Raw genomic sequence first — 25,848 nt, forward strand, 5'->3', positions numbered from 1 at the left:
GGCCGCGACTGCCGGGTGCGGTGTGGCGTCGGGGGGGTGTGGGTGGGAGTGTGTGGGTGGTGGCGCCTCGGGGCGCGAGCGGGGTTTTGGCCGCGCGTTGCGTTGCGTGTGCGCGGGTCCCGTCCGCGCGCGCTTGTGGCTGCGATGCGCGGGCGGCAGCCCCACTTGCCCCCTCTCCCGTCGCCCTCAAGCTCTAGCTGCTACTGGTCGCCAGCTTCACGCCGGGTTCATGTGGCTGCTCTCGATCGCCCGCTCGCGGCCGGTTTTTATAAGCGAGACGAGACAGGACGAACGGCTGAGTAAAATCGCGCGCGTCGAATATGTGAAAAGTTTGGTTGGTATGCTTTTCCATGGCTGATATGCTGTCCAAGGAAGGAAGCAGGTGTCTCGGGATCTCGGTGCATCCTGCCGTGTGTGTGCCCCTGTGGATAGGGATGCCCAAATGTTTCACCATCAAGTCCGTGTAGCGCGCCATGCTTTTTCATCGTACGGAATTTTCTCCAATTTGATATCCGTTTCAAATTAGTTGATGTGGACTTGTCTAGATACAGTCTACGTTTTAGTGTGTAGATATATGCAAATTTAAACAAATTTGCGTTAACTAATTTGTACGGAGGGAGTGTACTAAAATAATCAAGGCATTGTTTTTACCTTTTAAGATTGTATAATAGAGACGGGCGAGGGCTCTGGAATAGTTGTCAGAATCATAATTCTACTATGCGGTTCTATGATTTTACCAAATTGAGTGGAATGATTCAACGATTCTGCTAGGTAGAATCTAATATTTTACGATTCTAAAAGTTAAGATTCTACGATTTCGATCCCACCGAAGAGGTTTCGATCCGATACAAAATCACAATTCTGACAACATAGGCCAATGCTAGGAAGGCGGCGCAGGATGAGGAGGAAGCGAATGCCTGGGGTCAAGCAGCGGCGGCGTGGGGGCCATGGAGCGGCCTCAACATCTGCCGCACGTCGTCGTCGGGTGGGCTAGCCAAACCATCGGCGCATCTCTGTCGACTTACTCGCCGTTATCTCCGACATTCTTCCAAGAAAACTATGGCTAGGCCACGCCGAGGTCGAGGTACTCCATCTCGCATGAGTGCCACGACGGCGGATTCGACCCCAACGTCGTCTTCTCGCACTGCCCTGCGCCCCACGGGCCCTCCCCTGGATCTCTGACCTTTGGCACTTCGTCGGTGATGCGCCGTGACCGTCCCACTTTCGACGCGCGCATCGTGTTCTCCAGAATGTCGGGCGAGACACTTATGCAGCAGATGATCGCATCCGACACCACGGCGACGGTCCCCAGCCCTAGCTTCTTTACTCATGAACACGCCCGAGTCACCGCCGAGTCTGACCTGGATTCACAAGATCTGGAGGCCGACCCAAAAAAGGAAGACGAAGAGGAGGAAGACAAAGTGGCACCATCAAAGGGCAATGGGAAGAGGAAGAGGAAGAGGAAGCCGGCGTCCTCAACTCCCGCCGAGCCTCGAATCAAGTGGACAAACAAGGAAGACGAGTGCCTCGCCGAAGCATGGAAGATCGTGAGCATGGACCCAATCCTCGGGGCGAACCAGAACCCCGAAAATTACTAGGCAAGGGTGAAGGCGGCGTTCGACGAGCGCAAGCTTTGCCACGCCTACTTCGTCGGCATCCATATGGATCGCGGCGAGAAGGCAATGGTGACCCACTAGGGCATTGTACAACAGGCATGCAACAAATGGCATGTGATCCAAGAGGAGATCGACTCCTGGCGAGAGAGCGGTGCCAACTTCGAGCGCACGGTGAGCAACATTCCCCCAAACCTCGCCTAGTTCCTTGTTGATTCGTTCGCCGAGAATCCTCTCTTTTCTGCAGATGCTCTGCATGTTCCAGGCCTACAATGACGACCACAAAGGCACCCATATCATGTTCCTCAATGTTTTCTCAAGGATTAAAATCTGTGAGAACTGGAAGAAGACTCGCCTGACCCTCATCAAGACCAAGGATGGCGTGTACAAGCTGGACATGCCCATTGCCCCGGCGTCTGAGGGCAGGCCGGAGCTCGGCAACAAGAAGTCCAAGCCAGCAAAAGCCATGGGAACTTTGGGCGAGCAGTTGCAGGCTTCGATCAATGCATGCATAGCTAACGCCAGGGCCCACGTTGAGGAGAGGCAGCTGAAGGACGGCGAGGGGTGGAAGCTGCATTTCCAGAAGCAGAACGTGAAGATCGAGCTGCTCAAGACCACCGCCACGGTGACGAAGAGGAACACCGATCTGCAGTTTCTTCTGGGGGGAAACACAGTGAACATGGACGACGCGATGAAGGCGTGGTACATGTAATTTGATCTCCAAACTGCCGATATGGCCGGGCAATGTTTGTCGAAGTCCTGATGTTTTTTGCCTAGCGGGAAACCGAACTTTCAAAAATATGCGGCCGATTTGTGGTTATGACTATTATTATACTATTCAAGAATGATTATCCATGTTTGCATAATGCCTGTTGTCTAATTAAGGGCCCGAGCAACATGGTCTTGAGACATCGTAGATATGAACTTGTTTACTAGTGAATCGGTGGCCTTCGAGTGACACAGATATCAAAGAAGATCTATTATTTCTCGAGGAACAACAAGAAACCACGACACTTAAAGCCTTGATTTGGCCTCACGGCCTTAATCACGGTGCCAACTAGGGCTGCTAAGCAATGCACCGAAGAATAATGGGAGTTGGATGAAATCTGCTCGCGGAGTCCAGCTAATTATGGGTTTCTTGCGTACTTGCATAACTGTATGAAGAATTATAACCCACTTAGTCCATTTATTTCATTGGCACATTCATTTTCATCATGAACCCAATCTCTAACTTCTCATCTGCGTAACTCAGACAACTTCAATTCTTTTTTACTTTTATGTTATTTACTTTTAAGCATCTTTCATCACACAATCTCAAACTCAACTTAAATTCACTCTTTCATCTTATAGTTCACAATCAATTCACTTAAGACTAGTGGCACCTTGAACGTGACATGATGAACATGTGCTCTTAAGGCATCAAGTATTTTCTGAAGCTGTTTTCGAGGAGTTAAGCATTGAGTGCTTGTTTGTTGACACTTTTGAGTGTTAACACTGTAGATGATCTCTGTAGAAGACAAAGGATCTCTACGGTCTGGTAGAGGCTACCTGCCAAACTACATTGAACGGGTACCGAAAGTAAAGAGACAAGAGCTCTTCAAAAATATTTTAAACTCACGTGCCGTATGTTAAACAACCAAACCGATGGATATCGGAAAGGGCTGGCGTGTTCAAAGGAGCAAGATCCTAACGGATCAGTTGTAGATCCTGGAGTATCGTAGATACAGATAAGTCTTGAGTTAGTTGTAGATTGATCTTGTACGTATGGTTGTAACCCTAACTCTGGTATATAAATACAGCACAAGGCCGAGGCTCATTAGCACGGCAAAACCAATCTAGTTCTTTGTTTTATATGGTATCAGAGCTTATTGCTCCTAGCCAGCCATGACTTCCTCGTCGCAGAGTTCCACCCTCTCCACCTCCATTAGCTCCATGAGTTCCTCCACCTCATCAACACCTTCCCTGTCAGCCCTCTGCAGCGCTATCACCATGCGCCTTGATCGGGAGAACTACCTGTTGTGGAAAGCACAGGTCATCCCTACTCTGCACAGCTTCGAGCTGATCGGCTACATCGACGGTACCTGCACGGCGCCTGCGAAGACGATCCCAGGTGCCACGGAGGGCGCCGAGCCCGTACCGAATCCTGCCTACGGCGAATGGTTCCGTCGCGACCAGCTGGTGCTCAGCGCACTACTCGCCTCCCTGACGCCCGAGACCATCGGGCAGGTCCTGTTCTTGCCGACGGCACTGCAGGTATGGACCACGCTTGCTAACATGTTTGCCTCCCGTTCCAAGGCACGCATGGTGCAGCTCCGCACCGCGCTCGGGAACACCAAGAAGAAGGAGAAGACGATGAGCGAGTACTTTCACTGCATGAAGACCATGGCGGACATGATGGCCTCCATTGGCTATCCGCTAGGCGAGGAGGAGACGGCCTCCTACATCCTTGCCGGGCTTGGTGACCGCTACGACTCCCTGGTCACCTCCATCACCGTCCACGACAACCTCACCCTCGACGACCTGTACGCTCATCTGGTCAGCTACGAGACCAGGAACGGCCCAGCGCAGCCGGCCCAGGAGATCTCCTACTCCAGCAACAACACCATGCGTGGCGGACATCGGGGCGGCTTCATGCGAGGAGGCCGTGGACGCGGCCGTGGCCAACACGTTGGCTACGGCAACCGCGACGGAGGCAACCGCTACGACAATCGTGGCGGCGACGGCAACCGCGGGGACGGCAACCGCGACGGGCGCGGCAACAATGGAGGCAACGGCAGTGGGCGTGGACGTGAGAAGTCCACCTGCCAGATCTGTGGCACGTACGGGCATGATGCGCTCCGTTGCTACTCGCGATTTGACCACAGCATCCAACCTGCGACACGCTCCGCGTCGCATGCCTCAGCGCCGTCTCCATCCTCCGAGTACTACTCCGTCGACCCCAACTGGTACATGGATTCTGGCGCCACCGACCATATGACCGCCGACCTCGAGCGCCTCTCCACGCATGACCGCTACAAGGGGAACGATCAGGTCCATGTTGCAAATGGATCAGGTATGAATATCTCACATATTGGCAATGCTATGATTCCTGGTTCCTCTCGTTCAATTCATCTTAAAAATGTTCTTCGCGTTCCTAAACTTACTAAAAGCCTTTTATCTACACATAAGCTTACTCTTGACAATGATGCTTTTATTGAGATTCATCCGTACTCATTTTTTATCAAGGATCGAACAACGAGGGCCACACTTCTGGAAGGTGAATGTCGCGATGGCCTCTACCCTGTCCCAGCCGTTCCACGTCGATCTCAAGCCTTCCACACCGCCAAACCATCACGTGAAGTCTGGCACAGAAGATTGGGCCATCCATCCTCGCAAGTCGTAGGGTCTATTCTTCGTTTGAATAAATTAGCTTCGTCATCAATTCCTTTAGGGGAGCCCCATGTCTGCGATGCTTGTCAGCAGGCTAAGGCGCGTCAATTACCTTTTGAGATTTCCAATCGTGTGTCTACCGAACCTTTAGCACTTGTGCACTCCGATGTATGGGGGCCAGCAATAAAATCTTCGAGTCGCTTTCAGTATTATGTGAGTTTCTTGGATGATTATAGCAAATTTGTGTGGGTTTTCTTACTTAAACACAAATCCGATGTTGAGCAAATCTTTTATCAGTTCCAAAAACGCGTTGAGCGACAATTTGGCACTAAAATTCGTTCCATCCAAACGGATTGGGGCGGCGAGTACCATAAACTACACCAATATTTCAAGCAAATTGGCATTGAACACCGAGTGTCTTGTCCACACACCCATCAACAAAACGGTGCAATCGAGCGTAAGCACCGCCATCTCGTTGAGACTGCTCTTAGTCTCCTTGCCCATGCCTCCATGCCTAAACGCTTCTGGGACGAAGCAATACTTTCAGCCGCCTATCTCATTAATAGAATGCCTAGTCGTGTCATCCGTAACTCCACACCTCTAGAGCTCCTCATCAAACATAAACCTGATTATCAATTCCTTCGCACCTTTGGTTGTGCGTGCTGGCCCAACATGCGTCCATACAATGCTCATAAACTTGAATTTCGCTCTCGTCAATGTGTATTCCTTGGATATTCACCACTCCATCATGGTTACAAGTGCTTAGATCGGTCGACTGGTCGTGTATACCTGTCCCGTGACGTCGTTTTCGATGAAACTGTCTTCCCATTTTCGGACGGTTCCGCATCCTCAATTAACCCCTATACTGAGGAAGCTGTCCTTCTTCCCTCCACTTCTGAACCAGGAACCGTACTGCCAATCTGTGCTGATATTTCGTCTAATCCTTCTGCTAATACCGACCATGTAGATCGCCGTCTTGTGCATGCAGGTGGATCAGAGGATGTACATCCAGCCGCACCTTCTCGCGCGCCATGCAACCGTGGAATTCATGTGGCTCCGGAGCTGGCTACCGAGCCAGCCTCGCCTCCGCCCTCACCTGGCACACCTTCAGCAGCGGCTACTCCATCATCAGCTCCCGGCTCGGCTGCTCCCAGTCCTGAGCCACTGACGCCTGAGCCCGCCGCATCTGCTGATGGGCTGTCCTCCAGCGAGCATCGACGGCAGCAGCCTGGCCCACTCCATCGAATGCAGACACGCCAGCGTGCCGGCGTGGTTCGTCCAGTGAAGCTTTTTGACGGCATCATGCGTTATGATGCTTCCAAGCGTGCCTTTCTTGCTGATCATGCAGAACCAGCCAGTCTTACCGATGCTCTGGCCCACCCTGAGTGGCGATCTGCCATGAACGATGAATATGCAGCTCTTCTGAAAAATGCTACATGGCGCCTGGTCCCTCGTCCGCCTGGACAGAATGTCGTTGGATGCAAATGGATTTACAAAGTCAAACAGAAACCAGATGGAACTGTTGATCGCTATAAGGCAAGCCTTGTTGCCCAAGGTTTTTCTCAGCGTTATGGTGTTGATTACGCTGACACTTTCAGCCCAGTTGTGAAGCCCACGACAGTTCGCATTATTCTTGCTCTTGCTGTCTCTTGCAATTGGAGTCTTCGGCAAGTTGATATCCAGAACGCCTTTCTGCACGGGGAGCTCGCAGAAGAAGTATACATGCATCAGCCGCCTGGATTCGTGAACAAGTCTCACCCAAATTTTGTGTGCAGATTGCAAAAGTCCTTGTACGGTTTAAAGCAGGCTCCAAGAGCGTGGTATTCCACTCTCAGTCAGAAGGTGCAGGCATTGGGTTTCCGAAGGTCTGCAGCAGATACGTCGTTGTTCCTCTTCAGGCGGGGTAAAGTCACCATCTATATGCTCATCTATGTCGATGACATAATCATTGCTAGCTCATGTGCTCAAGCAACGAACCGATTGATTGCTCAGCTACGAGATGCATTTGCAGTCAAGGATTTAGGGGCTCTCACTTATTTTCTTGGAGTTGAAGTGGCACCTACACATGATGGTCTAGCTCTCACGCAGTCAAAGTATGCAGCTGATCTGCTACATCGTGTAAACATGCACACATGCAAGCCTGCATCAACACCTATGTCAAGCACAGAACGGCTCAGCAAGGAAAGTGGAACTCCTCTCAGTGATGCTGATGCATTCAGATATCGAAGCACAGTTGGTGCCCTGCAATATTTGTGCTTGACACGGCCCGATATAGCATTTGCTGTTAACAAAACTTGTCAGTTTTTGCAGCATCCCACAGATGTGCATTGGGCAGCAGTGAAGCGAGTTCTTCGGTACATAAGAGGCACACTACAGCTCGGCATTTCTATTCGCCGATCTGCATCAGTAGCATTGAGTGCATATTCCGATGCCGATTGGGCAGGATGTCCTGATGATCGGCGTTCCACTGGTGGGTTTGCTGTATATCTTGGTTCTAACTTAGTCTCATGGAGTGCACGGAAGCAACCCACAGTCTCACGGTCGAGTACCGAAGCGGAGTACAAAGCCATCGCCAATGCGACAGCTGAAGTGACATGGATTCAGTCACTACTAAAGGAGCTCGGTGTGTTTCAGAAAACAACTCCTATTCTGTGGTGTGATAATCTTGGAGCAACCTTTCTCACTGCCAATCCAGTGTTTCATGCACGAACGAAACATATCGAAATCGATTTTCATTTTGTTCGGGAAAAGGTTGCCGCTGGTGCATTACAGGTTCAGTTCATAGCATCAGCAGATGAGATTGCTGATATCTTTACCAAAGCCTTGCCTCGAGATGCCTTTGTGCGTTTGAAGTATGATCTCAACTTGTGTTTCACCCGTTGTGATCAAGGGGGACTGTTAAACAACCAAACCGATGGATATCGGAAAGGGCTGGCGTGTTCAAAGGAGCAAGATCCTAACGGATCAGTTGTAGATCCTGGAGTATCGTAGATACAGATAAGTCTTGAGTTAGTTGTAGATTGATCTTGTACGTATGGTTGTAACCCTAACTCTGGTATATAAATACAGCACAAGGCCGAGGCTCATTAGCACGGCAAAACCAATCTAGTTCTTTGTTTTATACCGTAGACGTGAACAGTCTGAGCTCCATGATGGGAGATTTGACTATCTCCATAAGGGATGTAAGGGCATCTCCAATGGGCCGTCCCGCGTCCGCGCGTCCGGATGGGTCGATCCGGACAAAATCCCGGCCCAACGCGGGGACGCACCGCAAAAGAGGACGGCCGCGGCGTCCGGAACGACGCAAACCCGGCCCAAATCTGGGCTAGGTTTGCGTGGCCGCGGATGGCACGCGTCGTCCGCTCGCGTCCGGGCGCTGGTCGCCTCGTCTCCCTTGGGCCCACCTGTCGGTGACCCGGGAGGCTATTAAATGGGGACTGGAGGGGATCTGGCCCTCCACTCCAATCCCCACTCCACTCCGGCAGCGAAACCGCCGCCATGGCCCCGAAGAGACGGTTCGCTTCCGGAGCCAACGACGACGAGGCGAGCAGCAGCCGCCGTCGTCCGCCGGCGTTGCGGCCTTCCGGACGAAACCGAGGCGGCCTCCACATCGGAGAGGCCGCCCGCGGTGGCGCGGCATTGCCGCAACCGCCGCCTCTGCTGCTCGAGCCCAAGCCCGAGTCCTCGGAGGAGGACCCCGACCTCCGCGCCGCGCTGCTCATCTCGGCGGTGGAGGAGGACGCAAAATGGCCGCACCTCCATGCGGCCATTCGCACCTCCGAGATGGAGGAAGCGGCCCGGCGGGAGGTCAAGGAAGCCGAGTGCTGGGAGCTCTACGCCCAGGCCCGCCAGGCGCGACGGGAGGAGGAGGAAGCGCGCGGCGGGAGGAGGCCAGACGCCGCGCCGACGAGGAGCGCCGCGAGGAGCAGCGGCGGCAGGAGGCCAGGCGCCGCGCGGAGGAGCAGCGGCGCCAGAGGCCAGCGCTGCACCTGACAGGAGAGGGAGCAGCGCCTCAGGGAGGAGGCGCTGCTCCGTGCGCCGCCGCATCCTCGGGTGGCTCCGGACCCCCCACTCGGCCTGGGAGGAGGGCCTGTGGTCTCCGTGGCCGGAGTCCCCGGCGCGGTCGAGCCACAACAGTGCCTCGCCGCCCGGGGACGTCGTCCACGACGACGACGACACCGACGACGCCCACAGGGGCTAGGCGGCACATCGGCGGCCACCGCGCCGCCGACCAAATCCTAATAGAGGGTTTTTAGTTTAAATTTAAAAGCCCATATAGGGGCTTCTTTTGTTAGTTATTTGCCCAAAATAGGGCTATGTACAAATTTGCCCAAAATAGGGCATATGTTTAATCAAATTTCGTTTAAATTTGCCATTTTTCTTTTGTTTTGGTGTTTCTCCGATTATGCGCTGCGTCCACGCGTTGGGCGCAGCGCGCGACCCAAACGGACATGCGGACGCGGATCGCTGTCCGCGTGTCCGCTAGGCCACCCAAACGGCCCAAAACGGACGGCCCAACGCGTCCGTTTGGGTCGCGTGGTTGGAGATGCCCTAAGGAGACATGAAAAGTCCCTTAGAGAATATGGTGCCCCTTCGGCACATGATATAAATATTATATTAATCCTGAACTTCTAATTATGTTACATGAAAGAACTTCTGAAGGACGAAGAGACGAGGATCCGACCCGTCATCTAAAGGAACTAGATGACACCCCGCGCGTTGCTGCGGAAAATTATATACAAAACAATAATAACAAAATATATTAAAAATAACGATAAAATTAAAGCAGAAACTAAATAAATAGAGGGACACATTTGTTATTTGTGCTATATAACATGGCGTGCTAGTACCAAGAAATCAGCGTAGACAACTGATCTGGCCACTTTTTAAAAATCTTACTATGAAGAATCAGTAATTCAATGTAACATGGGAAAAACATGATATTTCTTTTTGACGATGGAAAAAAACATGACATTATGATTATGATTATAACATGTGAGCTATTTTATCAATGTGTATATTTTAGTCTAACCACGCAACACTTCGAATTTATGTACGTGAATCAGATAAAGCTTCTCATGTGGTGTTGTGTCATGTATGCTATAGTAGGACAGACATATGGGGATTTTGTTTGTGACACACTTGCCGGTTAAAATGGACATAATCATAGCTTGTGGGCATAACCGAGAATTAAATATCATTCAATATTGTAGATTTCGAAACAACATAACAATCATGGGTAGATGTGAGACATAAAGAATGGCACTTTCACCTGAAGTTGCTGAACATTGTATACATATATCCCATAGTGCTGAATTTAAGTTAAGCTGCAACTTGGAACGTACCAAAACTATAAAATTAACACATGCAAGAGGTGAAAGTACGTTTTGGTTTTGCAGGAAGAAAGACGACCTCCAAACATTTGTTGACACCACATTCAGAATAATAAGGGATAAAGGAAGATTGAACAAAGTGTTTCGCAAAATAAGTGAAAAATGAAGACACGGCAAGACTTTCAGTCTCGTCTTAGAAACCCTTAGAGTGGAAATGTGCAGTAATATTGCGGATGAGGATAAACTTCTTACCCTCCACAGAAAAAAAAAACTCCTCTTTTCAGCTACTACCCAGGTTCCCCCTTCAGATATATGGGAGCACTGAAGGTGTAGTCCACTATGCCAATCTTTTCAGAATTGTAGCTCGTTTCTATTTCTAGATAAATACAATTATTTCATTGAAATGATATATGAACTTTTACATTGACTACACCCTTCTATATGACAGCATAACATGTTGAAAGTTTACACAGTAAAAGAAGTCAACCAAGCAAACAGTTGGGCCAAAATTTTAGCAAGTCCAACCACAATGTAATTTGAGACTGAATGGCTTCTATATTCTTTGGTCATGTCATATACTCCAATTACAAAGTCTTTCTCTAAGATAGTATTTGTAGGCGTCCAAGAATTCAAGCTATGGATAATGCATTTTTATGACTTCATGCTCTGACTCGTGCATTCATTCCCAGATCAGAGCCAAATGTGATCTTGGAGACTCGTTCACTGCTTCAATAATAATGATAATCCATATATCTGTCTTAGGTAGCAGGAATAATGCAACAGAAGATGCTTAGTCAATCCAGTGAAACATGCCACTGAAATGAAATTGATCAATCGGATCATCTCATGTAGATTGTAAAGTTCAGAAGCGCAACAAAATGATAGAAGAACAACTACTATGAATAAAGTAAAAATAAACTACAGATGATCTGGCAGGAAATTACTTCAAACACATGAGCTATAATCCCCCGCGAGGATTTTCGTGTAGAAGTATGAAGCCATCCATATGGCCATATAATCTATCTGGTAAACAATAATTTATTTTTTTACCTGAAAAAAAAGGAATGAAATTGTTTCCCCATCCGACTTTAGAATCTTAAATATGGCAAATTTTTGCCTGAAAGATTTGCATGGAACACGTACTGGTCCCTTTTATTTCATGCCTGATAGACTGATACAATGCATTGATCTTGTGGATTGATAATTTTTGAGGCAACATATGGCACCATTACACCATGATACGTTACAATCATGACCTTTGAGGTTATTTCCGAGGCAATGTTCAATGAAATCAACAGATCGGCATAACGAACAAATCGGAAAACACCTGTAGTGCAAGAGATAAACGACACAAAAGAAAGGAAGAGGAAAAGAGGAACTAAGAGCATCTCCAACAGGCGCGCTAAAACAGCCGCGCGGCAAAAAAACTACCGATTTGGCGCGCGCGGGCGGCTCGCGCGCAGCTCCAGCGGACGCGGGAAAAAAGCGCGAGCGCTAAAAAATTTGCAGCGCGTCCGCGTTTGCGCTACCCCGCGCGGGAGAATTGCCGCGTCCGCTGCCGCGCGCGCTATAAACGCGACACGCGCGAACGCGCCAACCGCCTGAACATTCCACGCGTCTGTGCTCTCTCCCTCTCTCTCTCTCCCGTCGACGCTCCGCCTCCGCGCCGACGCGATCTCTCCCCCTCCCGCCGACGCTCCGCCTCCACGCCGCCGACGATGCCTCCGCGCCGCCGCCCCGCCTCCGGCTACCACGGTCTTCGGGCGCGGCCGAGCGGCCGGTTCGACGCGGAGATCCGCTCCGGCGATGAGCGGATCCGCCTCGGCACCTTTGACACGGCGCACGAGGCGGCGCGGGCGTACGACGCCGTCGCGTGGCGTCTCGGCCGCTCCCGGCGGTCGATGAATTTTCACGACGTCTACACGCGGGAGCAGGCGGATATGCTCGCGCCACCGCCGCCTGTCATCACGCAGGAGCAGCAGCGTCGGCAACGGGAGTTGGAGCAGCGCCTCCTCATCGCAGAGCGCGACGAGGCGCTGCGTCTCGAGTGGGCGCGCCGCTTCCCCGAAAACGTCGCCGCCACGGAGGCCTTCTACGCGCAGAAGGAGGAGGAGAAGGCGGCGCTCAAGGCGAAGAAGAAGGCGAGCCGCGAGAAGCGCCGCGCCGAGTCCGCCGCGAGGAAGGCGGCGAGGGCCGAGAAGGCGGCGAGGAAGGAGGAGGAAAAGAAGAAGGGCGCAGGGCCGTCGACGATCGTTCTGTCCTCCTCCTCCTCCTTCGAGTGGACGTCGACGCCGGTGTCGGAGACGACTCCGAGCACCCACTCGTCGGACTTCGATTGGGACTCCTCCGAGTAGCTTTAGATTTTCATTTTCGACTTCTATGTCGCGCTGTATCGTTGAACTTTTTAATTATATTCATATTTTCGATCAAATTTTCATCGTTCGTTTGATTAATTTTGAAAAAACGGTCGAAACGCGCTGCAAAATACAGCCTCCGGCGGAGGTGTTTTTTTTCCGCACCAATGCGCGCTGCAAAATACAGCCTCCGGCGGGGGAAAAATCGGTATCACGCGCGCCAGCGGTTTGCAGCGCGCCGAAACGGAGGTTTAGCGCTGTTGGAGATGCTCTAACGAAGGATGCGGGCGCGGGAGGCTGGGTTTGTAGTCTTGGACTCTTGGTGAGGGACCGTCTGATCCGAGTCAGCGGATGCCTCACGGGGTCTTGATTCTTGCGCAGGAGAGAGATCTCGCGAAGAACAGTACCTCATGTGACGGGCTGTCTTGTGTGATTGGTCATAAGAGTTGTTCCATGGATCCATGGATGCCTACGGCTTTGGGCAGAGGGACAATCTGCAAGCCCGATGTCTTTTAAATGAGGAGAAGAGGAAGATGAACGTGAATCAATCAAAGACTTTTGATTACTTGCGTTACTGGAAGCGCAGAAGATGGGTTGTGATAATCAATTGAGAAGGCGAAAGAAGCGAGGCGCGCTCGGAAAAAAAAAGCGAGATTAAACGGTGAATGGGTGGGGAGGAGGGAGGACGGAAGGTCGCGGCCGGAAGATGAACAGCGGTTCTTTCTTTTCGAGTACACGCTGAGCGTCGAGGGAGTCGGCAGTCGCTGCGAGGCCAGGAGCGAGTTGGGAATCAAGGTTGCAGCCCACGAATGCAATGCCAGCCCACTTCGGTCAAGCCCACGTAGGAAAAATCGACGAGACGCCATGCGAGGGACCTATGGGGTGTAAAAAAATAAGGTGACGTGGCTTCACCGGAAGACAGCAAAATGGGGCCAGCTATTTAGAAATAGAAGATTTGTTCACCTATGTAAAACATTTGGACCAAGAAGTTTAGAAAGGGAGTATACTCTTCTTAAACTATTTTGGTGATCCCTCAGAGGTATAGCTTTTGATTGGTTTAGATCCCTTGCTCATCATTGCATAACCACTTAGAAAGGGAGTATACTCTTCTCAGACTATTCCGTTGGTCCCTTAAAAAGAATTAATATTTTTCTTCCGGTATTTGACATTAGGACACTGTGAAAGTATCTTGTATTCGAGTCTTCTTTCAAACTGAACTGGACCTTAGACTTCTGATACGATTTTAGCTCCTCTTCTCCGATTAGGCGAGCCATTTAATTGCGCATTGTATTGAATTTTGAGTTCAATCTCTTGCATAAATAGGGGTCGCACCACCGCGATAGCCTTCAACTCATCAATCAAAGATGATAAGCGAAGCTTTTCATTTCTTAACAAACCTGAAAAGTGACGTGCCCATCCACCAAGGTATTTACGTGTAGCGTGTAATTTATTATTCCACATTTAAATGTAATTCGTACCAGCAACAAGTTGCTCCCACACATCCTTAACCAAATTATTTCATTTGATGATGTAGTAAGTAGTTTAAGTAGCGCTTTCGTTCCTTGTCAAACTCTATGCAGTACCTTCATTTTGGTGTTTTCTAAAACTGTGACGGTTTCTTTGATAAAAACCAAAGAGGAGGGCTTGTTGCATTTACAAAGTACATGAAAACACTATGAACAATTATGGTATGAAATCATTGGGCAATATCGAATCAATGATCGATATCAAACCAAGTACATATATTTGATATCGTAGATGTTGAATTTTCTTTACATACTTGATCGATCTTTACATAGTTTGATTTTCATCAAAACAATGCATATTATCTTTTGGCATAGAGGAAGTAGTATATGATGTATCGAAGTAGTACTAAGGTAGCCACCACCTGTAGCGTGATGTGATTGTAGAGTGATAGTGATGAAAACTCATCGGCCAGTGTCAGCATATTTACTAGGTACTCCCTCCGGTCATTTTTAATCGACGCAGAGGAGTTCAGTGCATGCGCATATATTAGTTCAGTGACCGTCTAGTACACCGTAGTACTACCTTTCTTATGGTTTGTACCCCCTCCCGCTTGGTTCACCCGCACAAACAGTCCAATACCCAACAAAGTGGTAAGTTCAAATTTTCTGAAGAATGTTTGTTAAGACATTTTAGTCAACACGTTGTTGGATGAACACCACAACCAGATGCACCTTGCGTGACTCCTGTGCCTTGTCCGAAAATGGTAGAGACATACATGCTAGAACGGTTCGTTTCTGTTGAATTATCCCCTTAAGTTCATTTGTTTGGTACCTGGCAGTGTCCACATCTGAAGTTGTTGTTCCGTTTGTTATGTTTGGCAAACGTCGCTTTTAATTCCCAAATTTTGCAAATAGTTTTCCTCCAGTATGATAAATCATTTCTATTATTAGACGTACGCTCATACTTAGCTGTGTGTCCCGATCAGTTTTGCTGTTGACTAGTATTTATCGTAAGATTCTAGGCATCTACCGGCTACCACCCGTGTTGCAATTCATCAATCATTCTAGATTGCTCGCAAAACCAACCATGTTAGAGCAACTCTAACAGAGCCCCTATTTATCGGAACTGAAAAAGCGAGTTCAGTCTCCCGAAAAACAATTTGGTTGCGGATTTAGCGATGGCGCAGAACAGAAACCGAAAAGGTGAACCGAACTCGATGAAATCAAACGTCGCGGGAAACCAAATTTGCGATCGCACTCGATTTCATCGAATGAAGCTAAATTCGTTCATAATTTGTACAATACTAGGCAAAATACATGCATATTGCACGTACATTACGATATAGGCACCTAAATTAAACTAGAATTAGTCCCCGGAGTGACTATACTGTCACCGGGGAGCTAAACGTAGCCGGCGGAGGGTTTTTGCTCGCCGGTCTTCCTAGGCGACGACGACCGCCGCCTCGGAGGTGCTCCCGCACGCTTGAGGCCACCCGGCGGCGTCGTCGGCGGCGTCGCCGTGCGGGGGCAGCGCCGGCGAGAGGAGGGCTGAACGCCGCGGCAGCGGGGGCGCCTCGGCTTTTCCTTCCGCCGCCTCCTCCGCGCGCGCAGCGAGGTACGCCATCATCTCCGGCCACTTCCGGACGGCCCTCCTCCATGCGCCGATGGAGCGCCTACGCCTGCCGAGCTCCGGCGACGCCCGTGCACCCGGCGGACGCCGAGTGCACCTTCCGGCGCCGGATCGGCCACCTCCCCTACCCACGCGTCTAGCACGCGTCATTCCGGATGGAGGGGAGCTGGCCGAAGCGGCGGCGCGGCCTCGGAGCGGCCGGAATCGCTCGTCGGAGCGGGGAACTGGCGGCGGCGGCGGGAGACGAGCGGCGGAGGGGAGTAGGGTTTGCGAACCGAACTCCCCTCCGCGAACCCTTTTAATAGGGTGCGCCCGCTCGATTTCTCGGGCCCCTGAACTTCGTTTACGGGCCGGCCCATGTATTCGGGCGCTGATCTGCGCGCGTTTCGGCCCGAACCCGTAAATCCGCCGGAAAAGTTCAGTTCCGGCGGGATTTACGGGCTCTGTTAGAGATGCTCTTACCATATTGGATCATTTCTCCCTATTCTTCCATTTTCCTTGTAACTCTACCTTCCAAACATTACGGTGCCAACAGGTAAGTGTTTTTTTTTGAGGTCTAAAGAGCTTCAATTATATCAAAACAGGTGATCGGTTACAATCTAATAGCATAGCTTCAGCTATACGTTCAGGGAAATAATTCTTCCAAACACACCCAACACCTAAATGCCTAACATAGGCCATGCACTGGTGCACCGAATAATTTTAAGCTCTCATAGATAAAACAAACTTCCATCTTGGGCAAAATCAGAATAGATGCTTCTCAGATGTGTTGCCGATTCCTGTCCCTTTTGCTGTTCTTTTACCACATTGGCACAATCAGATTGCAAGATAATAGGTGAATTACTCCATTCATTAGCTAATTTAGCACCATCAATAAGGGCTCGAGCTTCAGCCTCCTTTGCACTATTACAACTTGCAAGAACGTTTCCTAATGCGAAATTTTGACAGATCAGACCACCTGCCCCAGCGAAATGTCAGAAAGGACCACCTCTGAGTGCAAATGTCAAAACTACCGTGGCGGCACGCTGGCCGCGACGCCGGGTGGTGGGCCCTGCCGCCACCGGCTGTGGCGGCACGCTGACGTGGCAACATGCCACCACCGGCTGTGGCGACACGCTGATGTGGCCTGACATGCCACGTCAACGTGCTGCCACAGCCGGTGGCGGCATGTTGCCACGTCAGCGTGCCGCCACAGCCGGTGGCGGCAGGGCCCACCACCTGGCGTTTGTCCAACGTGCCGCCACCACTCACGGCGGCAAGTCCTGCCGCCACCGGCTACGGCGGCATGTGCGACGTGTCGCTTGGCCAGCGTGCCGCCACAGTAGTTTTGACATTTGCACTCAGAGGTGGTCTTTTCTGGCATTTCATTGGGGCTGGTGGTCTGATCTGTTAAAATTTCCCCCGATGCAGCCACAACATGTCCATGATGGTCTGTAATAACAGTACATGTTGCTCCTTTTCCAGTATCTTGATTTTATAACTACACACGCCAAGTCGCCAATGCATGTTCCAAACTATTGCGGCAAATATTATTCATAAGAGATGTATATTTTTGTTTGTATTAGTAGAATGCATCAAAATCGCAACCAGCAAAAACTAAGAAAAATCCGCAAAAGAAACAAGGCTATAACAAAAGGTAGGAAAAATTGGCAAAAGAGTAATTTTTGTATCTAACAAACACATGACGTGAAAAACACAGGCAAGCTAATATTTGAGTCTGCCATGAAATCTTACTGAACTACGTTGATTATGTTTGGGCGAATCAGTTGCGCGGGGAGATTAGTTCCTTTTGTATGATTGACACTTTTAATTGTTAGGTTATTTGACAATTTTCAAGTGAGTTTAATTACTAAAAATATCATTAGAAAACACTAGCAAACTTAATTATATGCAGACAAGAAAGCACAATTGTAGTCGAAATAAGACGGTTCAGTCGGTTGTTAGCCGGGTGTGAAGAACTTGAACAACAGAGAGAAGTTGCACGCTATCTAAAAATCTTATGGCCCACCTTCGGATGCAGGATCTCAACGGACGGGGTTTCGGAGGCGCTGTTCTCCTAATGGTCGTGCAGTTAGAACTGATGGGGAGAGAGAGACATAATGGATGAATGCACACAAAAGCTGTTATGTTTGCTGGATGTGGGAGACACTTGGCCAAACCACATCGACACGCGGCAAGGGAAGACTCTGGAAGCCACGTACACACCCAGCCGGTTCACCCAGCAAAAATTATCCTTCCACGAAGCTGGTTTCGAAAATCGAGTCACGACGCGACACGTGGCGAGGCGGGCGACGAAGGTGGAGTGCATGCGTACTCTTTCTCTTATATGAAACAAGTGCCCTTATAAGCTGATCCAACCAGCTGCCATAGTATTGGGCCTTGAAATTCTAGAAATTGTAGGTTACATAGGCTACTTAAATAGGCTGCAGGCCATCTGCATCAAATATTACTTTTTTGTAAAATTTCTATCTTTGATTGAACGGGGCAAAAAATTATTTTGTCTCCGTTTCAAAAAGAAAAAAATGTTACAGCAGCAAACGAAAAGTGTTTTGGCGAGTGATACTAGGAACAGAAATGTAAACTAATTTATTTGCTTTAGCATTATCTTCGCTCTATTGCATACGAACTTATAGATAGGACCCAGTGAAAGAACGAAATATGGTTCCAGACTTCCAGTTGGCCTTTGCTTATGCTGGAAGTGGAGTGTGCACAGCTTACCTCGAATCTACTGGTATCTTCACCTTTCTAAGTTCACGAAGATACTTAAATTTATTGTCACTTCTTTTGGTTGTGCTCGTCATGGCACACTTAATCTGCAATTTTGTTAATCGTTTAGGAAAAGAAACACTAACGGGCTATCTCATCCACAGTCAGTGCATGCTACATTTTGCTAGTTGGTATATCAAGTTCAGATTTGAATGGCTACAATGTCGAAAACACACGCAGCACTAGCAGAGTTCTTCTGGACTAACGCTCAGTGTGCAGCTACTAGACATCCAAGTACTATTACTATCTTACAGGTATGGGAATACAGGAGAAGAGAACTGAAATTTTATCACCTATGCAATTCTGTCTATTTGAGTCAATGAATGAATGGATTTATACTTGGCTGAACTCCCAGTCATTGCACACACCCACGTCTATGGTCATCGTCTTGTTCCTGTCCCCTTCTTTCCTCGGAGAGGACAGCACCCTGCAACAATTCCGCATCGGCGACTGCAAATTCCGGTAGATTAGCAGTCAGTATTACTAACAGTAGTCGCAGGACCAGAACAATTTAATAACAATGCTTTGAACATTTGAATCTGAATTCGAAATGCTCAGTTGACAAAACAAGACAGAGCACGGTGAAGATTACCCTGTCCCATAACCCGGGGTCAGGCTTCTTGAGCACGATGATGGTGTCCAGCAGCGCGTCCGGGTCGGGGATGTTCCACCGGCACGGCGGTCGTAGCTCGTTGCGGTGGCGCCACCGCTGGTACCTCGTCACGGTGGTCTCCCCTGTGCGCACCACCGTGCGGCGCGCCGACGCCAGGTAGTAGAGCGCGGGTTTCTCGCACTGGTTGCGAGCCAGGGGCCTCGTGTTGAACGCGTGCGACTTGTAGTCGGCGCGCCGGTACCAGTTGAGGAACGTCCGCGCCGGCATCTCCATCTCCCTCGCCGGCATCACGCCCCTCGCCACCGTCACCACGAACCCCCACGCCACCGACACCGTCCACCGGTTGGCCGCGTCGTAGCATATCGACTGCTGCATCACCCCCGCCGAGTCCAGCATCACCGGCCCGTCGAACAGCCTCCGCAGCGCCGCCTGGCGCGACCGCACGTTGGGGAACAGCGGCCGCACCACGTCGAGGTGGTGCAGCGACACGAGCGGCGCCACCGGGTGGGCGGCGAGGAGGCCCAGGAGGTCCCCGTACACGTCGTACTGGTGGAACCCCGGGTGCCTCGTGAGCGGCACGCCCAGCTCCGCCATGCACGCCTGGATCCGGTCGTCGCTGCCGTAGAGCGACGGGTACCGGCGGATGCAGGCGTCCTGCATCCGCTCCAGCCTCGCCGCCAGAGGCTGGCTGATGGCGAAACCGCCGCCGCCGAACGCCATCCCGTACGAGAAGAAGATGTTCTGCAGGTGGCTCTCGGAGGGGGAGCCGATGTAGTAGGGCTGCCGGTGGTCGAGCCTCCCGAGAACGGCGAGGAGGTTGTCCGGGAGGAAGATCGTGTCATCGTCGCCCATGACGAACCAACGCACGCCTGGGAGCCCAAGGCGGAATGTCTCGGAGACGATGCGGGAGATGCGGATCGCGGAGCGGTGGCCGCGTCGGTGCGTGTAGGGGAAACCGGAGGTGTCCGAGGAGATCTTGATGGCCGGCAGCCCCGCCGGCACGCTAGACTCCCGCACGCCGCGGTCCAGCCACACGAACCCCCGCATGCCCGAGTTAGGGCGCCACCAGATCTTGATGTACTCCTTCCGCTTATCCCACAGGCGCGCCGACGCCGCGATGCCGAACACCACGTGCTGCAGCGTCGTTGCTGTCGTTGACACCGTGGCCGTGGCGGGTGCCGGAGGCGGCCTCGCCGTGGGCACCGTGACTGTGGCGGGTGGCTGCGGCGGTGCCTTCGCCAATACCGTGATCGTGGCGGGTGGCGGCGGTGTCGTCGCCCTCAACACCGTGATCGTGGTGGGTGGCGGCGGTGTCGTCGCCCTAAACACAGTTACCGTGACAGGTGGCGGCGGCGTTGATGAGGTATTTTTGTGGGTGGTGACGTGGGAGAAGGAGGCGGTGGCGACAACGCGACCAAGATCAGGCGGGCAGGATGGTGTGGAGGAGAGGATGGCGTGGAGGGCGTAGAGAATGTACATGACGGTGAGAGGGAAAAGCAAGAGGAGGACGTAACGGAGGAAGGAGGTCGCCAGGGTCTCCTTGCCGCCGCCGGGGCCTGCCCCGGCGGCGGCCTTCATTGTCCGCGCCGTCTCCGGACGCCGTTACATGTATCCTCCCCTGCCCGTACTGATGATCCTCGTAGCCGCCGTCGTTGTCGGCTTCTCTGGAGGCGGGCGGCGAAATGGATCGTACTCGTTGGGGGAAATTTTGACGGGAGAACAAGGCGGGATCGAGCTCGCCGGGATTGCGGGCTCTGCCGCGCGCGTCGTTGGGATGAGCGGTTCAGCTCCTCGTCTCCGTTCATTTCAGCAATTTTCTCTCTTCTTGTTGCGGTCGCTGTGCTTTGCGTGCCTGCCAGCGTGCGCGCATGGATCGGATGCTATCGTGTATTGTGGAGGTGGGTTTAGTTTCTTGGGCCGATTCATCAGTCCAATCGACGGTCTCTGTTGCCCGGAGAATTCGACGGCACACAGCGCCAGTCACAAAATTGTGTTTATTTTTATGTTCTTAGAGCAACTCGAGCATATCCCGATAATTTGAACCCGGATATCTTAGATGGGGGAGCTGGATATGTGTTTTCCGGTATGTGGAGTCGTGCGCCCGAGACACTGCAAAACATACTAATATGTTTTTGAAAATTAAACAAGTTCACCGTCGCAAGTTCGCGGGAGATTTTGCACTACACGAGTTCATCATCAACATAGTTTCAATACATAAGCTCATCACTTACAAAAATTAAGGAAGATCTAGATCTAACCCTAAGTGGACCGCAGGCGGCGGCGACAACACTTCAACGACGACCAAAAGACGATGTCGCTCAATTAAAAATGCAGCGTCAGCGGCGCTAACTATGCGCGGGACGCGGCGGAAGCAACTAGCCCGGGGGCCAAAATGCGGTTGCACTTCACTATGCGGATCTTCGGGGGGGGGGGGGGGGGATATCACGTGGCTAGTGGATATGTAGTTGACAAGTGACTACCTCAACAAGGTCATCAACTTCTACCACGTGATTCGGACGTGTTCACTGCTTGCAACTCGCTTGTGATCTTGGTTTATACACAGTAAAAATTTGGTCCATGTAACGGGTTCCGCAACAATCTTCACTCCTAAGTGGGTTTAGTGTTGACAATATTTTATTAGGGGCTAGTTGTGCTTTTGAGTTATACAAAAGCACTTCGCTGCCACCATCACTAGTAGAGAATAGCTTACAGGGGACCGTCAATTGGTAGCGTGCCGCTATAGGACAACGCCACTTTTAATATCAGATGTGTGGTTATATCTCTGATACGTCCCAAACGTATCTATAATTTCTTATGTTCCATGCTACTTTTATGATGATACTCACATGTTTTATACACATTATATGTCATTATTATGCATTTTCCGGCACTAACCTATTGACGAGATGCCGAAGAGCCAGTTGCTGTTTTCTGCTGTTTTTGGTTTCAGAAATCCTACAAAGGAAATATTCTCGGAATTGGACGAAATCAACGCCCAGGGTCCTATTTTTCCACGAAGCTTCCAGAAGACCGGAGAAGTAACGAAGTGGGGTCACGAGGTGGCCACACAACAGGGCGGCGCGGCCTGGGCCCTGGCCGCGCGGCCCTGTTGTGTGGGTTCCTCGTGACGCCCCCTGACCTACCCTTCCGCATACTTAAAGTCTTCGTCGCGAAACCCCCAGTACCGAGAGCCACGATACGGAAAAACTTACAGAGACGCCGCCGCCGCCAATCCCATCTCGGGGGATTCAGGAGATCGCCTCCGGCACCCTGCCGGAGAGGGGAATCATCTCCCGGAGGTCTCTTCATCGCCATGATCGCCTCCGGATCGATGTGTGAGTAGTCCACCCCTGGACTATGGGTCCATAGCAGTAGCTAGATGGTTGTCTTCTCCTCATTGTGCTATCATGTTAGATCTTGTGAGCTGCCTATCATGATCAAGATCATCTATTTGTAATGCTACATGTTGTGTTTGTTGGGATCCGATGAATATTTAATACTATGTCAAGTTGATTATCAATCTATCATATATGTTATTTATGTTCTTGCATGCTCTCCGTTGCTAGTAGAGGCTCTGGCCAAGTTGATACTTGTGACTCCAAGAGGGAGTATTTATGCTCGATAGTGGGTTCATGCCTCCATTAAATGCAGGACGATGTGAGAAAGTTCTAAGGTTGTGGATGTGCTGTTGCCACTAGGGATAAAACATCGGTGCTTTGTCTAAGGATATTTGTGTTGATTACATTACGCACCATACTTAATGCAATTGTCTGTTGTTTGCAACTTAATACCGGAAGGGGTTCGGATGATAACCTGAAAGTGGACTTTTTAGGCATATCACTAGTAGGAAAACCCTTATAGGCAGAGCTTAGTTCTGTGGCGCACCACTGAAAATGCGCCACAGAATGTTATTTTGTGGCGCACCATGCTATGTGCGCCACAGAAATAGCTTAATTTTGTGGCGCACTGCTGACAGTTGCGCCACAGAAATTGTATGGGGCCCACATCCTGCCACCACCAATTATTAGTGTAGGTATTTCTGTGGCGCACATGGCGTGCTGCGCCACAGAAATAACTCTTTCTGTGGCGCACGTGCTTCGGTGCGCCACAGAAGTAATTGATTCTGTGGCGCACTTGCTCTGGTGCGCCACAGAATTAAGGTAACTTATATCATCTCGCCCGTGCCCTCCCCCACCTGTTCACCTCTCCCCTCTCCCCTCTCCCCTCTCCTCCGATCCGCCGCGCGCCACCATGGTCGTCGCCATCGCCGTCGCCGCCGCCTTCCTCCGCGAGGGCCGCATGCCGCCACGGTCCTCCCATACCCGCCACCTGCAGCACAAGCTACCGCTACGGCGAGGAGGGGCCGCCGCGAGGAGGGGCCGCCGTCGCGTGAAGGTGGAGGAGCCGCCACGTCCTCCTCCTCCTCCACCGCTGCCGTCATCGTCAACCTCCTCCTCCACCCCTGTCGTCGGTGAACTCTCTCCCCTCCCCTCCCTCTTCCTCTCCCGCGCGAGCACAAAGTGCTCGACGAAATGCTCGTGCTTCTAGGTTGTGCTGATGATGCTCTGGATGCATTGCTGTTGCTCTGGATGCATTGATGTTGTTGCTCTGGATGCATTGCTGCTAGTTTCTTTGATTCAGTGATGCTGCTCATGTGTAGTATCTGAATAAATTACTTTGTTGCCTGCATATGGATAGTTTCATTTGGAGTGACATGCTATATTGGCTCTATATATATCTGCTCCAAAGGTTCCATTTGGAGCCTGGATTGCTAGTGGTTAGTATATTGTTATGCTGCTAATAAAAAGGTGTTGGTTATTGTCAACTTATATCACTTGCTATGCCTGTGTGGCTTACAGGATCATATGTACCTGTTGTTTGTGGAGGTTTACTGCCACTTGTTATTGATGAACCATGTGATGGTAATGATTCAATTTAATTCAATGATGTTAATTTGATTTCCATCCTTTGTTGGAAATAAATCCATGTCTGAACCTGTACAAGGTAATGAAGACTTGCTCACTTGGTATTGCTTGCCAGTTGGACATTTGGTTGGTTTTGATGCTACTGGTTCATTTAAATGCATGAAATGCTACTATGGTATGCTACTGTGGTATCCTTGTGAAGAAAATGATGGATTCTTGTGAGCTTATGGTCTGCTACTATGCTACTGTGGTATCCTTGTGAAGATTTACTTGATGGATTCTTGTGAGCTTATGGTATGCTACTATGCTTATAATGCTCTGATTAGTGGGGATGCTTACTGGATCATGTGCATATAGTTCATATAGTTCCCTAAAAAGAAAGAATGCTCCCTGGCCAGATGCTTGATGTCTTGGCTCAGCCAATGATACAAAGGCTGAGGCAAAAACTTGGATAAGAACAGATACTAAAATGTGTGATTTAAATGGAATGCTTATGATGGTATACTAAAATAGAGATATTCACATTAGGGAATCATGTAAATGAATGCCACTGTGGTATCCTTTTCTTGTTGGCTTTGATGAAAATAGAGATATCCACAGTAGGGGATCATGTAAATGAATGCCACTGTGGTATCCTTTGAAGAAAATGGACTGTTTCTGATGGTTTTAAAAGGCTAGGTGGTGCTAGGTGATTAAGTTGGCTACCAAGACTTGTCTCATCTGGTTAGCTGGGATATGCTATGTGTTGTTGCTTGTTTAGGCATATCTATCACTTACTTAGTTCTTGGTTCTTGATTGGCCTCTCTTTTGCCGGCATCACTTGGTCTATACCAAGTGATGAATAATCCCTTTGGAGCATCTGCTCCATGCATGCTATGTGTGTTTGAGCATCTTGACTTATGTCACCATGGTTGCTGGTTTGGTGGTGTTTTTGTACTTGTCGATGATTAGATGGTTGGTTGATCACTCGTACACTCCGGGGTGTCGCTAGTGAGCCTGGTGTGATGGCACAAATATCAATCTCTTGTGCATCCTACCTGGCCTCACTAACGCCATCCCGGGATGTTCATATTTGTTTCGACCAACAAAGTATGAGGCATTCCATTTAGTTCATACTAGCTACTTCTTAATTGCATTGGCCTTTCTTCCATTCTAGTGCCGATGATTAAATTGTTTGGTCACTTGTACACTCTGGGGTGGGGCCATCGAGCACAGTGCGATGGCACAAATATCAATCTCTTGTGCATCCTACCTGGCCTCGCTGACCCCATCCCTGAATGTTAATATTTCTTTCGACCAACAAAGTATGAGGCATATGATATCTAGTTGAGATACCACTTGGCTCTTTCTTCCATTTTAGTGCCGATGATTAGAATGTTTGGTCACCTATACGCCGCAATATACTTTGTAGACGGGCCCACCTTTCCCCGGCCGCCGTTCGTTGAACGAGTCCTTGACGAGACAACAACGCCGACATGTCTCTTCGGCGCAGAACCACGCCAGTCCCAGCCGTCTCCCTTGTGGCCGTGTCTCCTGCGCTCTGCGCTTTTCTCCATGGCCGGACCACGATTGGACTCACCGGGGGAATAATGATAATCGCCATCACCACTATCGTCAGAGTCCACAGGTGTAGAGTACTTTGCAGCAGATGCCACTTTTCTTCTCTCGCCGTCCAGTGAACGAGTTCTTGATGCAAAGACCGTGCCGGCCTCTGGGCAGGCCGGCACGGTCTTTGCATCAAAGACTCGTTCACTGCACGGCGAGGGAAGAAAAGTGGCA

The 25,848-nt window shown here is 50.4% G+C and overlaps 1 protein-coding gene across 1 annotated transcript; it reads right to left on the reverse strand.

Moving 5' to 3' along the window:
* Nucleotides 1–18,621: 18,621 nt before the first annotated feature.
* LOC127306666 (uncharacterized) lies at nucleotides 18,622–20,969 on the reverse strand. Its single transcript, XM_051337332.2, has 2 exons — nucleotides 19,124–20,969; nucleotides 18,622–18,981 (listed from the first exon to the last, which is right to left on the reverse strand). The coding sequence occupies exons 1-2, from the start codon at nucleotides 20,720–20,722 to the stop codon at nucleotides 18,865–18,867; spliced, it is 1,716 nt and encodes a 571-aa protein (XP_051193292.1). The 5' UTR covers nucleotides 20,723–20,969; the 3' UTR covers nucleotides 18,622–18,864.
* Between the last annotated feature and the right edge of the window lie 4,879 nt (nucleotides 20,970–25,848).

Source organism: Lolium perenne, chromosome 6, assembly GCF_019359855.2.
Source record: "Lolium perenne isolate Kyuss_39 chromosome 6, Kyuss_2.0, whole genome shotgun sequence".
In the NCBI taxonomy this organism is placed as follows: Eukaryota; Viridiplantae; Streptophyta; class Magnoliopsida; order Poales; family Poaceae; genus Lolium; species Lolium perenne.

Excerpts from the sequence above, each read along its gene's own strand:
- LOC127306666 (XM_051337332.2), bottom strand. The coding sequence starts at position 20,722 with ATGAAGGCCGCCGCCGGGGCAGGCCCCGGCGGCGGCAAGGAGACCCTG. Across the intron at positions 18,982-19,123 it reads ACCCCGGGTTATGGGACAGG|TCGCCGATGCGGAATTGTTG; the intron begins GTAATCTTCACC and ends CGGAATTTGCAG.